The sequence below is a fragment of the Bos mutus genome, chromosome 19 (assembly GCF_027580195.1).
Source record: "Bos mutus isolate GX-2022 chromosome 19, NWIPB_WYAK_1.1, whole genome shotgun sequence".
NCBI classification, from domain to species: domain Eukaryota; kingdom Metazoa; phylum Chordata; class Mammalia; order Artiodactyla; family Bovidae; genus Bos; species Bos mutus.
Window position 1 is genome coordinate 6402762 of NC_091635.1, and position 14229 is coordinate 6416990.

General features: G+C 51.6%; 1 protein-coding gene across 1 annotated transcript; it reads right to left on the minus strand.

The window, feature by feature from the left end:
• Window positions 1-667: 667 nt before the first annotated feature.
• On the minus strand, window positions 668-13828 carry LOC102268522 (CMRF35-like molecule 7). Its single transcript, XM_005910891.2, has 4 exons — window positions 13683-13828; window positions 3942-4271; window positions 2294-2381; window positions 668-1656 (listed from the first exon to the last, which is right to left on the minus strand). The coding sequence occupies exons 1-4, from the start codon at window positions 13720-13722 to the stop codon at window positions 1491-1493; spliced, it is 624 nt and encodes a 207-aa protein (XP_005910953.1). The 5' UTR covers window positions 13723-13828; the 3' UTR covers window positions 668-1490.
• Between the last annotated feature and the right edge of the window lie 401 nt (window positions 13829-14229).

Sequence of the window (14229 nt, forward strand, 5' to 3'; positions counted from 1 at the left end):
TCCCTCAGACATTTTAAATTATTATGATGATTTTAAAGAACATAACTTTTTTTTTAACTGTTGAGCCGCACAGCATGTGGGATCCTAGTTTCCCGACCAGGGATCGAACCCGCGGCCTCTGCAGTGGAAGCTCAGAGTTCTAACCACTGAGCAAGCAGGGAAGTCCCCGAGGACATCACTTCAGAGAGGCAACGAGATTTCCCTCAGACAACTTTAATTAATCAGATGCACACGTTATTTAGAAGAGACACCACCCCTTCCCTCAGACAACTTTTATGTCACCTTCCCTGACCTTGAGGTAGTTTCTGAGGCCCCGGGGCCCCATGGAGACTCTGCAGTCCTGCTGAGGGGGGAAGTGAAGGCCGGGCTCCTGAGTCTCAGCCCCCGGGGAGCCCAGCCCCTGAGAGGTGGGGGCAGGGGGCTTGGGGAGCCAGAGCTGAGTGGGGAGGGGGACGATGAAGGGGAGAGGAGGGGGGAGGGGAGGAGGAAAGGAGGAAGGGGAGGAGGAGGGGGGAGGAAGAGGAGGAGGGGAGGAAAGGGAGGGGAGGAGGAGGAGGGAGGAATGGGGGGGGAGGGGAGGGAAGGGGAGGGGAGGATGAAGGAGGAGAATGAGGGGGAGGGGAGGGGGAGGAAGGGGAGGGGAGGATGAAGGAGGAGAATGAGGAGAATGAGGGGGACGGGAGGGGGAGGAAGGGGAGGGGAGGGGAAGGATGAAGGGGGAAGAGAAAGACCAGCCCCAGGGCCCCTCCTCAGCCCCCTGGACACAGAGCGGTGTCCTCACTGGGCAGAGGGGACATCAACCTGTCACGGTCCAGAACCAGGACTCTCCCCAGAATCACCCTCCTTAGGATGTGTGTGTGTGTGTGGGGTGGGTGTGTGTGTGTGGGGGGTGGGTGTGTGTGTGTGCGCGTGCGAGTGCATCAAGTCAAGTGACGGTCATGAGCCATCAAAACCCAGCTTGAGATTCATGTTGATGTGTGACAGAAAACAACAAAATTCTGTAAAGCAATTATCCTTCAATTAAAAAATAAGTTAAAAAAACCCAGCTCAACTAGCTTAAGGAAAAAAGACTACAAAATCCCATATGTCAGAAGCCCAGTCAAGGAGCGCGCTGAGCTGGTCTGAGGAAGGAGGGCCCCCTCCCCTCTCCCGTATCCCTGTGGCTTCCCCCTGGACTTTGGTGCCCGGCCCTGCGCCCCAGTTCTTTCAGCAGTGGGGGCACAGTGGTCTGAACTTGGGCTCTAGCCCAGCAGCTCCCAACCGTGAACCGTGAATCCCAAGTGTGGGTCCAGGCAGGGCACTTGCAACCCAGAGAAGCAGGAACAAGATGCTGGCCCTCCAGGTGGGGACCGCACATCAGGAGCAGTGGCCCTGAGCCGGGCGGGGCAGGGCAGGGTGGGCGCGTCCTGTGACTCCAGGGTGTTTCTTCCACAGCTGACTTTCCTCTGGAAATGGGGTGCGGTGTTGGAAGGCTCCGCTCATCTGTCCGTCTAAACGGGGGTGTCCTTGGTCAGAAGCCCAGAGGACAAGTTCGCATAGATGGGCTGTCCCCGCTGCTCCGCAGGGTCCCTCTGACGTTCCTCCAACCAGAGCACAGCACCAACCAAGCCGAGCAAGAAGGGCACCTTCAGGAACACCAGGAGCACGTAGTGGGTCCTGGGAGGGGGCACAGAGCAGTCAGAGCCCCGGGCCCCTCCATGCCCACCCCCCCAGAACTTGGACACCGGGGAGCCTTACAGGGAGCAAAGCCTGTGACCCTGCGCTCGGCAGCCCCGTCTGAAGACTCCCAGGGACTGCTTAATGGCTCAGTCCTGAGGGCTCCTTGGAATAGCTCAGCTTTGCAGCTTTGCCCTGTTCTGTGCCCACTTTCCTCTCCAATTTCACCTTTGCCTGAAGCACATCTCAGCGCAGGAGATGCACCTGCCGGTCACCCACGGCAGGCTGGCTCTGTGTTCTCACCGCTCCCACGACTGCCAGCTCCAGGTTGCTAAACCTGGAGGTTTGTATCTCGTCTCCCTCCGCATCCAAAAGTCATCTGTGCTCTTTTGTTGAATGGGCAGAGGACCCGCGACCTCCCCTCCATCAGGGATGCTAATAGAGGAGGAGTCTGCAGAGCAGACCGGGGCTCAAATGGGAAGATAGAGGATGAAGAGGGGCCTGGGCGGAGGGGCACGGTGGGTGGGCTTGGGGCCTTGGCTCTGACCGAGGTGGGCTCCAGGATAAGGTGACTGACTGCATGAGGGTTGACGGCCCCATAGGAGAGGCCGCAGAAGAAAGGACCACAGCTACTCACCTTCTGTAGGGGCGGGAGGACGAGGCTAGATGGCTAGTGTTCGTCGTCCTGGAGACCTGGCTTCCTACTACGGCCAGAGCAGCTTCCCCTACACACAGGCAAAGTCGCCCCAGGTCATCAGCACAGACCCGGGGTGCGTCCTCCCCTCACCATGCCCCACTGCACTCAGCCCTCAGAGGAGACCCCTTTCCCCTGGTCCAGGTGGCTTCCTCTCTCTGGCTGCAGTCCCTCTGGCTTCTCCCCTTTCTACCAGGTCATCTGAACCACAATACACAGTCATGTCCCCCCTCGTTTCCAGGTGTGGCCAAAAGGAATAGAATTAAATATGTCAGTCCCAGTCTCCCAGTTCATCCCATCCTCCACGTGTAGTGGGAAGCTGCTCTGTAGCCCCAGGAGCTCAGCTGGGTGCTCTGTGATGACCTAGCAGGTGGGAAGAGGCGGTGATGGGTGCTCTGTGATGACCTAGCGGGTGGGAAGAGGCGGTGATGGGAAGGAGGTTCAGAAGGGACGGGAAATTGTGTGCATATGGTTGATTTACTTCACTGTACAGAAGAAACCAATGCAACATTGTAAAGCAAGTATTCTCCAATTAGAAATTTAAAAGAAGAAAAAGGATGTATATAGTAATATATGACTAACTGAATCCCTTTGCTGTACAGTGGAAATTAACACAGCATTGTAAATCAACTATGGAGTTGGATCCCTGGGTTGGGAAGATCCCCTGGCGGAGGGCACTGCTACCCACTCCCGTATTCTTGCCTGGAGAATCCCAAGGGCAGAGGAGCCTGGTGGGCTACAGTCCGTGGGGTTGCAGAATTGGGCATGACTGAACAACTAACGCTTCCACAAATCAACTGTACTTCAAACAAAATAAATTTTTAAGATGAAAAAAAATTACATTCTGATTAAAAAAGAATTCAAAAGAAAATGAAATAAAAGTAAGCACTGCGTTTTATTCTGGAGAGAGAGAAAAATCACACCGCAAGTGGAACTTTTTGGTTGAAGGTGGTGGGAATCCCTGGTCCTTTCTGCTCAATAATGCCCAAGCAAACGGGGCTCAAGAACAGATAGTTCTGGAAACAGGGCATCTAGTTACTGGCATGGAAATGAGCGAGGGGGATTCCGGAAGACTGGTGGATGAGAGGACCCCTTCCGGTGAAATAAATAGTGAACAATGACAGTGATGAAGGAGATATATATCTCATTATGAGAAACTATGGAGATGATTTATTGTGAGCAGCCTGGTCTCCAGAGAGCAGAGGCCCCAGAGCACCCTGGGTGGCCGGGTTCCTGGGGTTCAGCACTGGGACGCACTGGGTTACCCCAGATGTCCCTCTGTGCCCCTCTGCGTAATGACAGGTCCCGGGTGTGATGACCACAGGTTGGCCACTTCCTAGAGTGATGCTCTGGGACATCACTGCAGGGGCCTCAGAGAGACCTCGGGGATGCGGTGGGCAGCTGGGCTGGGAAGTGATGCTCTGCCTTGGTCTCTTCCCCTTCCTCCCCATCCGTCTGTCCCTTGGTCTTGCTCACACTCACTCTCAGACACCATCCTTTCTCTCCTGCCCTTGGGGAGGGGTGGGGAGGGGACTTCATTCTTTCAATCCTGAGCACCAGGGCCCCGGAGCATAGACAAGGAGGCTCTTACTTGGACCAACAGTCACTTTAATTTGTGTCCCCAGGTTGGCTCCAGGGTTCTCAATCCCGCACCAGTAAGTGTCTGCATCATCCAGCCTGAGCTCCTGCATGGTCACTGTGAATGAGTGGTTTCTCTGATCGTCCTTGATGGACACTCGGGCTCCTTTCTCTTCTCGCTCTAATCCCTGGGTTTCCACAAGGATCCGGCATGAGGCCCACCATGCTCCTCGGCACCACCACTTCTTACTGGTTTCCCATCCAGAGTCGTAGTGACATTGCACGCTCAACGACTCCCTCTCCCGGCCCCAAACAGACTCTGGGCTTCGGATGGACAAACAGCCTGGAAAACAGAACCCAGAATCCAGCTCCTGCCAGAGCTGGGCCAGACTGATGTCCGAGCTTGCACCAGGGTGCCTGGCCTTCCCAGAAGCCCCCAGCTGATGCCTCAAGTCCACCTTCTCCTCCCCACCAGCTGCCTGGGTCTCTTTGGTCCCCGTGTCCCTACACCTGCTCACCACATCTGCTTTTCTGGCACTTTCTTTCCATATACTCTCAACACTGTTCTCAACCGGCTCCTCCTCTTCTCCAACCACCAGGTCCCCAAGGCCTCTGCGGGTTCTCTTCTCTCCCTTCCTCTTTAAATCTTGGTGTCAACAGTGGTGCTGTGTTGATAAATGCCTAACAACCCGTCTTCGGGGGTAAAAATAGTCTCCGGTTTGGAGTGCTTTCCAATTTCCGGAGCGTAAATATTCCCACGGCTGACGTCAGGCTATCCACGTGACATCACTGGGCACCGAGGCGGGAAGAGGCGTCCCCAGTCTGAGCCAGCTCTCCCGAGGAGGAGCCAGAGGAGGAGCCGGGGTCCCCCCTCCAGCCTTTATCTTGTCTCACTGTATTACGCCCCCAAAGAGTGACTCTCCATTCCTTTGGTTTCAGTTCTTGCCTATATGCTGATGATTCCCAAATCCACATGTGTATCCCCGACTCTCCCCTTGGCCCCAGCCTGCCTGTGCACATGCTGAGTCGCTTCAGTCGTGTCCGACTCTTTGTGACCCCATGGACTATAGCCCGCCAAGCTCCTCTGTCCGTGGGATTCTCCAGACAAGAATACTGGAGTGGGTTGCCATGCCCTCCTCCAGGGGATCGTCCCGACCCAGGGATGGAAGCTACATCTCTCACGTCTCCTGCACTGCAGGCAGATTCTTTACCACTAGTGCCACCTGGGAAGCCCTGGCCCCAGCCTACTGCTTGCAAATCCACACCGGACGTCTCTTTCCCAGAGTCAGTAGTTACAGAGCTATGACGCTTTTGAGGGGAGCTGCGTCGCACAGCTTTGGGGATCTCAGTTCCCCGACCAGGGCCTGAACCTGGGCCACAGTAGTGAAAGTGCAGAGTCCCAACGCCTGGACCACAGGGGACGTCCCAACAGTCACAGAACTGAACGCATCGCTTCTTCCATCCCGACTCACTCTCCTTCAGCACTTCCTCTCTCTTGTGGAGGGTTGGCGTGGATGAACCAGCAAGGGTCTGCTGGGAGTGGAACTGGGTGTTCTGTTTTCTGTGAACTGAACGTTTAAACTCACTATGTTCAGAAACACAGATACTCTGTCCTTGGCCAGGACCATTTGTGCATTGCCCACGGGGCGATACGCTCACAGGAAGCCTCTCTTGACCATCCCACGGCCCCAGAGCCCCAGGGCCAGGGTGAGAGCTGGGGTCTGTGCAGGAAGGAAGCAGTCAGGTCTGTTGCACCAGGTGTCACCTCTCACACCTCAGACCTTCTCCCTGAAACTATTTTAGTTACTTGGGGTTTGCACTTATGGAAGCAGAATAACTCCCTCCCAAGACGCTCAAGTCCTGGGCTTCCCCTATGGTTCTTTGGCAAAGAATCCGCCTGCAATGCAGGCACTATCAGAGACGCGAGTTTGATTCCTGGGCCAGGAAGATCCCCTGGAGTAGGAAATGGTAACCTACTTCAATAATCTTGCCTAGAGAATCCCATGGACAGAGGAACCTGCTGGGCTACAGTCCATGGGGTCACAAAGAGTCAGATACAACTGAGCGACTAAGCACACATCCTAATTCCCAGGAATTCACAGATGCGACTGAAACAAGGCTCTCAAGACGGAAAGCTTATCCCGAGTTATCCAGCTGGGTCCGTTGTAATCACAAGGGTCCTTAAACGTGAAAGCAGAAGGGACTTCCCAGGTGGTCAAGTGGTCAGGACTCCACGCTTCCACTGCACCCCTGGGTTCAATCCCTGGTCAGGGAAAGCAGATTCCTACCAGCCACGTGATCAAAAAGGAAAAAAAAAGTGAAAGAGCTGAAGGAGAGTTAGTATCAGCATCAGAGATCTGAAGACAGAGAAAGGGCTCTCGAGCCAAGGACTGTGGGTGGCTTCTAGAAACTGGGAAAGCTGAGCAGACAGGCTCTTCTGTAGGGCATCCAGAAGGAGGGAACCCTTGCTGACCTCCTGAGTGTAAGCCAGTAGGACCGTTTTGGATTTCTGACCTTCAGAACTGTAAGAAATAAGTCTGTGTCATTGCAAGCCCCGAGGCTTGTGGTAATTTGTTACAGCAGCCACAGTGAGTGGAGCGGAACCCTAGGGTGCCTGCCCTCCTTGTTCTCTGCCTGCCATTCATCTGTGGAAAAACTTTAGCCCATGAATAAGTTTCATTAGAGAAGTGAGAACACGAAGAAGCCAAGAGAAACCATCAGGAGAGACCAGATGATAGCGAAGCCGTCCTTAAGCATAGTCAGAGACCTTTAGTTCCTTCCCAAGGGCTACAGATAGCATTGTGAGCCACGCTCTGTGAGCAGTCTTACAGAGATGAGCCCCTCGCCAGGTGGAGAAGTTAATTACAGATGACCAGATTATAGCCATGACATAAGCTGCCACAATTCCAAGAACTGGCCTCAGGGAAATGAGAACAAACCGACCCTAGAACCAAAGACTAACTGTACTTAAAATAATACGATGACACTGGTCAGACCACTGATGACCAACTTCAAGTTGACTGTCAGAACTGACTGTGCTGTTTCTGCATGGAGCCCCCTCCTGCAGTCTATAAAAGCTCTGGCCTCTTGACTGTCAGTGGGAGGGGGATCAGCCTTTCGGCAGGCATCCGTGCCTAGCACCCACCCCGCCCTGTTGCTGGCATCGAAACTAAAGCAAACTTCCCACCAACCTGGTGTCTTTAATGGCTTTTGAGCAGTGAGCAGCCCGCCCCTGCTTTTGGTTATAAGAAAGTAGTGTAGATTTCAATCAGCAGAACTAATGCTATTCTCTCCTTAAACCAGCACCACCACGAGCACCTCTAACTGGAGACCCTGGCACCTTCACTGCCCTGTCCTCTCCCTCCCCGTCCACAACAACGGGTAACCAGTTAGTCAGCTCTCCCTCAAAAACGGGGGCTTCCCTGGTGGCTCAGTGGGAAAGAATCCACCTGCCAATGCAAGAGACTTGGGTTTGATCCCTGGGCCGGGAGGACCTCTGGAGAAGAAATTGCCAACCCACTCCAGTATTCTTACCTGGGAAATCCCATGGACAGAGGAGCTCGGCGGGCTACAATCCATAGGGTCACAAAGAGTCAGACAGGATTGAGCGACTTAGCCCAGGACACCCCAGAAATGCTTGTCCAAATGACTGTCTTGTTTCCTCTGCCGTCAAGGTCCACGGGGACAGCCTGACATGCTAGAAAGAGGCTGAGCTTTGGGCCCAGAAAGACCTGTTGGCCACAGGCTAGTTGGGAAACTTTAGGTTGCTTCCTCTCTGAGCCTTGCTTCTGTATTTGTAAACTGGCTAGCTGCTTTCCACCTTGCAGGTTCTTCTTGGGGATGTGAGCAACCCTCAACACTCAGGAGTTGCCCCATCAGTGGTAGCCCAGCTGCAGCCCTGCTCTGCTGCCTGGGTCACAGCAGCAGCACCCCTTGGGGTTCCCAGCCCCCACTGCACCCCTCCTCCTGTCTCGTCTGCACATCGCCACTGGAGTTTTTTTTTTACCAAAATTGTCCCCAGATCCTCCTCAATGACACTTGCCATGAGCACTTAAAATCTTTCAGGACCTCTCCTGCAGCCACTTCCCGCTGCCTTGGAATGATTTTAAATGCCTGAGTTTGCTACACTTAAAATGGATAAGCAAAGACCTACTGTCCAGCACAAGGAACTCTGCTCCATGTTACCAGGCAGCCTGGATGGGAGGAGAGCTTGGGAGAGAATGAATACATTGTGTGTATGGCTGAGTCCCTTCTCTGTTCACAAGAAACTGTCACAACACTGTTAATCTGCTCTGCTCCAACACAAAATAAAGTTTTTTTAAAAATGTCTCAGTGTGGTCGTTAGGTCTTTTACAGTCTTGACCCCCATTCTCTGTCCAGTGCCACTTCCTGTGGCTCCCTGCCTCCCACTCTGCCCACCCCCACTTTCTTCTTTCCCTGACTCTGGCGCTGCCTCCTAAGAGGCTGTGTCACTGCCCTTCTCCTTCCTTCCAGCTAGAAAGCCCTGCTCCCAGCCCTGCCTGTCTCCTGGTCATTCTCCAGGTCTCCTTCAAGGTTCAGCCTCCTCTGCAGCCTTCCTCCTTTTGCCCCCACTGCTCCACAGCCCTTTACAGGAAGCTGAATGCTGCACTGGAGTTTTACCATCCTTAGCAGTCTCTCTCTCTGCCTCCCTTGCTAGGACGCTCCGTTCCAAGGAGCAGAGATCTTGTGTTTGTTTCTTTTTCTCTCTTCCCAGCCCCAGCCCCTGTGACTTACACAGTGTCTGGATCCTGGTTGGTACTGTTGAAGTTTGTGATTAATTTTGAAAAGAAGCTGGTCATTATGATCTCAGAGAGACTCATCCAAGTCTAGGATCAACTACAGTTTCCACACCAATGAGAAATGAAGTGTAAGGTGCTAGCTGGATTGCTATCCAAACAGTGAACACTGGAAACAAATCCAAAGCCACCAGTGGGAGGCGGGGCTAATAGACTGTGATCTATCCGACACGTGGTTCAAAGAAAAAGACAGGGACTTGGCTGGTGGTCCAGTGGCTGATTCCCCACTCGCACGGCGGGTGGCCCAGGTTCGATCCCCAGTCGGGGAACTAGATCCCACATGTTGCAGCTAATACCCAGTGCAACCAAATAGCTACATACACGTTAAAAAAGAAGACAGATCATAACGACGAGAAAGACGTCCCAGACAGATTGCTATTGTGTTAAAACAAGTTGCCTGACAGAGTGTGTGTGATTCCACTTCCTTAGTATTTTGATAGCCCATGCATAGGGGGGAAAAATTGATCTTTAATAAGTGGTTAGTGTTGAGTTTGAGGTTTTTGAGTGGAAATTTCACTTTCTAAGTCACACATTTCTATTTTGTCAAAATCTTCAAAAACATAATTAACCGATAATAAGTAAGTAATGCTCAAAATTCTCCAAGCCAGGCTTCAGCAATATGTGAACCGTGAACTTCCTGATGTTCAAGCTGGTTTTAGAAAAGGCAGAGGGACCAGAGATCAAATTGCCAACATCCGCTGGATCATGGAAAAAGCAAGAGTTCCAGAAAAACATCTATTTCTGCTTTATTGACTATGCCAAAGCCTTTGACTGTGTGGATCACAATAAACTGTGGAAAATTCTGAAAGAGATGGGAATACCAGACCACCTGACCTGCCTCTTGAGAAACCTGTATGCAGGTCAGGAAGCAACAGTTAGAACTGGACATGGAACAACAGACTGGTTCCAAATAGGAAAAGGAGTACATCAAGGCTGTATATTGTCACCCTGCTTATTTAACTTCTATGCAGAGTACATCATGAGAAACGCTGGACTGGAAGAAACACAAGCTGGAATCAAGATTGCCGGGAGAAATATCAATAACCTCAGATATGCAGATGACACCACCCTTATGGCAGAAAGTGGAGAGGAACTCAAAAGCCTCTTGATGAAGGTGAAAGTGGAGAGTCAAAAAGTTGGCTTAAAGCTCAACATTCAGAAAACGAAGATCATGGCATCCAGTCCCATCACTTCATGGGAAATATATGGGGGAACAGTGGAAACAGTGTCAGACTTTATTTTTTTGGGCTCCAAAATCACTACAGATGGTGACTGCAGCCATGAAATTAAAAGACACTTACTCCTTGGAAGGAAAGTTATGACCAAACTAGATAGCCATATTCAAAAGCAGAGACATTACTTTGCCAACAAAGGTCCGTCTAGTCAAGGCTATGGTTTTTCCAGTGGTCGTGTATGGATGTGAGAGTTGGAATGTGAAGAAGGCTGAGCGTCGAAGAATTGATGCTTTTGAACTGTGGTGTTGGAGAAGACTCTTGAGAGTTCCTTGGACTGCAAGGAGATCCAACCAGTCCATTCTGAAGGAGATCAGCCCTGGGATTTCTTTGGAAGGAATGATACTAAAGCTGAAACTCCAGTACTTTGGCCACCTCATGGGAAGAGTTGACTCATTGGAAAAGACTCTGATGCTGGGAGGGATTGGGGGCAGGAGGAGAAGGGGATGACAGAGGATGAGATGGCTGGATGGCATCACTGACTCCATGGACATGAGTCTGAGTGAACTCCAGAGTTAGTGATGGACAGGGAGACCTGGCGTGCTGTGATTCATGGGGTCGCAGAGAGTCGGACACAACTGAGTGACTGAACTGAACTGAATAATGAACATAATTAACAGCTTTTTTTTTTTCATTAAAAAGGAGTCAATTAAGAGAATTGCTAAAAAAAGACAGGAATTGATGTAAATTAAAATCTTATGTAAGAGTCAGCAGAAAGGGTCATTTTTTTTTCCCTTAAAAATAAATAACACAGCTATAGTAGGAAGCAAAAGCACAATGAATACAGATTCTATCTGCTGGTGATCATAAACAGCAGAAAACAGGTATGGATACTTGGAAACACAAACGCCACCCACCCCAGGGTAGGGAATTTAACAGAATCATCCAGCACTCATAACGTGATGCGGCTTGTTTTTTAAAAATACATGGGAGGTTTTTATAAACAGAGATTATGATGGATAATAAACTGTTCATTGGACCTACGTGTGTTTTCAAGAGTTTTTTGTTGTTGTTGATTTTTAGTTTTTGTTTTTTGGCCTTGCTGCTGCAGCTTGCAGGATCTTAGTTCCTGACCAGGGATTGAACCTCCGGGCCCCAGCAATGAAAGCAAGAAGTCCTAACTACCGAACCTCCAGGGAATTCCTCCAAGAACTGGTCTGAAGGAAGAGAGAAAAATGATACGACAGTACTGCTGACCTGGGAGCAGAACTCTGAGAAATGTAGCTGATGGGTTTTAAAAGCCTAAGCCTGTTTGGGGCTTCCCTGGTGGTTCAGACAGTAAATAATCTGCCTGCAATGCGGGAGACCCAGGTTTGATCTGTGCGTCCAGCGAGAAGATCCACAGGAGAAGGGAATGGCTACCCAACCGGGTATTCTTGCCTGGAGAACTTCATGGACAGAGGAGCCTGGCTGTTTGAATTTCAATTTCATTTTTTTTTTTTTGCTTTTGTGAATTTGAGATATAAACTTTCTTTTTCATGTCAAGCTTTCAGGAAAGTTTGCCCTCTGTGCAAAATTCTTGGGTGGACAGTCCTGTCTCAAAATCAAGATCATGGTTAATCTCCACATCTAGGCTGATAGTGAGTGACAAATGACGCATAAAAATGAGTCAAATTCACCCAAGGGGGGCTTACAGCAGAGGTCCTGTTCCAGAGGGAATGTATGTTGTGCAGTGAGGTTTGATCCTGTCTTAGTTTCCACTTATGGGGCTGGGCGTCTGGGCTGGTGTTCCCCAGACGTCATGCCAGCCCAAGCTAAGAGAAATAGTTTCTGGGGTGCAAATCTGGGCCCCTGGCTATTCTTGCAACACTTCGATCTTTGGAGAACAGAAATCTCTTATTCCATTCTCCGGGTTGTTGGGGGTCAAGATACCAAGCAGATGAATGTCCAACCAGAAGCTGGGTCGCTGTGACTTCACCATGCCCACCTTCTCTCCTGCCTTTCACAGAGGAAACCCAGGGCGGCTGATGGTGTCTAGACGTGAAAACTTGACTGGCTCGCTCTTTTTTTTCCATCCTTGACTAACTTCATGCCCAAGTTCGTTCAGAATTGGAAGAGGAGGGACTCATCCCCTCTCGCAAGGCCAACCCTCCCCCCAAGCCACCAATCGGCCTGTGTGGCTGTGCGAGTGTGTGTGTTATTCTGTGTCCCTGTGAGTGAATATATGTGTGTGTCTGTGTGTCCATACGAGTGTGTGTGTGTGTGTGTATTGTGAGCGTGTGAGAATATAGACGTGAACTGGCATGTGATTCCATAGGTATGTATGTGTGTATGGGTGAGTGTGTTGTGTACATGCATGTAGGAGCATGTGATCCCAACACAGTCCATCCACACCCTTCTCCTTGGCCTCCCGGTGAGCTGGACGTTGAGGTTAAGAGAGAGAGGAGATGGAGGGCTGGGCTTGGAACTCAGATGGAAAGCTGGACCCCGGGGGTAGATGCAGACATTCTGAGCGGTCATCCTTTGGGAGTCTGGGCCGTCTGGGGTCGCTGTTAGTGACGTGGCCGTCACAGACAAGCCAGTCCCACAAGCCATCCACAGGTATCATCAGAAGGCTTCTTCAGCATCAATACCATCAACAATGGCAGTGAGAATTCGGGGACGCCCACAGCCCTACCATCTGAATGGTAGAGTCCTACATCATTAGAGCTAGAAAGGGCTCAAGGACTCCCATCCCATCGGAAATCCAACAAGGAACCAGAACTCGGCTCTCCGGACTCCTTGGCTGTGCTCTTTCCTGCGGCCCCTCCACGGAGTGGTCTGTGAGCGTCATATGGTCAGTCCCCAGGCCTGGAGGGTGACCCACACCTACTGCCTACATTGTGCAAGCTTCCACACTGTTTCCTGGACGCTAGGGCAATGGTTTTCCATAGAAGAGAAGCCCCTCCTGTCACCCAGCAGTTTCCTCTTTGAAAGCCTCCATTCCTGGGCAGGATATCCCAGGCCTTTCAGAGTCCTATCTGTGGCGCTCCTAACCTCAGTTCCAACCAGTTACCCCAAGCCTCTCTGAGAATTCAGAGCTCCCTCTGCATGAACCCAGCGTCCTTTCTCAAGCCTCCAACCCTTGGCATGCAGTTCCCTCTCTGAGGAACATTGGTCCCTCTTCTCCACGTGAAGAGCTGATCCTTATATTCTCCCAAGCTCATCAGATGGACAGTTTCCATGAGACTGTTCTGCTTGGCTCATGGGAACTTAGTTCCCTGACCAGAGATTGAACCCAGGCCCTCAGCAGTGAAAGTGCAGAGTCCTAACTGCTGGACCACAAGGGAACTCCCAGCTCCTCTTTTTAATGGTCAGTCCTATTTCTCTTTTCCCTTCCTCAGGGCCAGATGCCTGCCTGGTACAAAGAGGAACCTAGTGAACTTTCGCTGGATGAAGTAACAAAGTCAGCTCTCATTTCCCCAAGATATTCTTCCTCGTACCTGGGACAAGGGCTTCTCAGGCTGCACAGTGGTAAAGAACCCACCTGCCAAGGCAGGAGAGGCAAGAGATGTGGATTATAATCCTGGGTCAGGAAGATCCTCTGGAGGAGGGCATGGCAACCCACTCCAGTATTCTTGCCTGGAGAACCCCGTGGACAGAGGAGCCTGGTGGGATAGTCCCAGGGTAGCAAAGAGTTGGACACGACTTAGTGACTTAGCATGCACACATATCTGGCACAGACCCTCCACCCCCTCACCCCCTGCAGTGCCCCAGCCTGCTCACCTGGGAGACTGAGAAGAAGCAGAGCTGGGGGCAGCCTCATGGTCCTGCCTCCGGGTTCCTCTCCCCGCTGACTTACAAACTGGGAAGCACGCCCAGGTGCCAGCTGACTCTCAAAGCTCTGGGCACAGGCAGGTTGGTGCCCTCTGCCTGTCCAGACCGCCTTTGAGTTTCTTACTCATTCGCTTCCTTTTATAGAGTGAGTGTTTCCTGCTTTTAATTATTCAGCATAAGCAGTGCTGTTTCTTGGTGGGGCTGGGTCACAGGGCATGAGAGTGTGCACTAGGTAAGAAAGAGGAAGCTAGGGAGCTGTGCAAAGGAGAAAGGGGGCCTGTGTCTGCAGAGGGGTCAGAGGAGCGGGTATCTGACCTACCAGGCCTTGGGTCTGGTGTCAACTCCAGAAGTGATTCTCCATGAGAGCAATAGGTCCCAGCAGCAGGAAACTCTCCAACTCACATGTCAGGTGTCCATGCTTGGCACACCTGCTGATGCCTCCCTCCAGGTGTTACAGCCATGTGCATAAATGTGCCGGCTACGAAATGAGATGAAC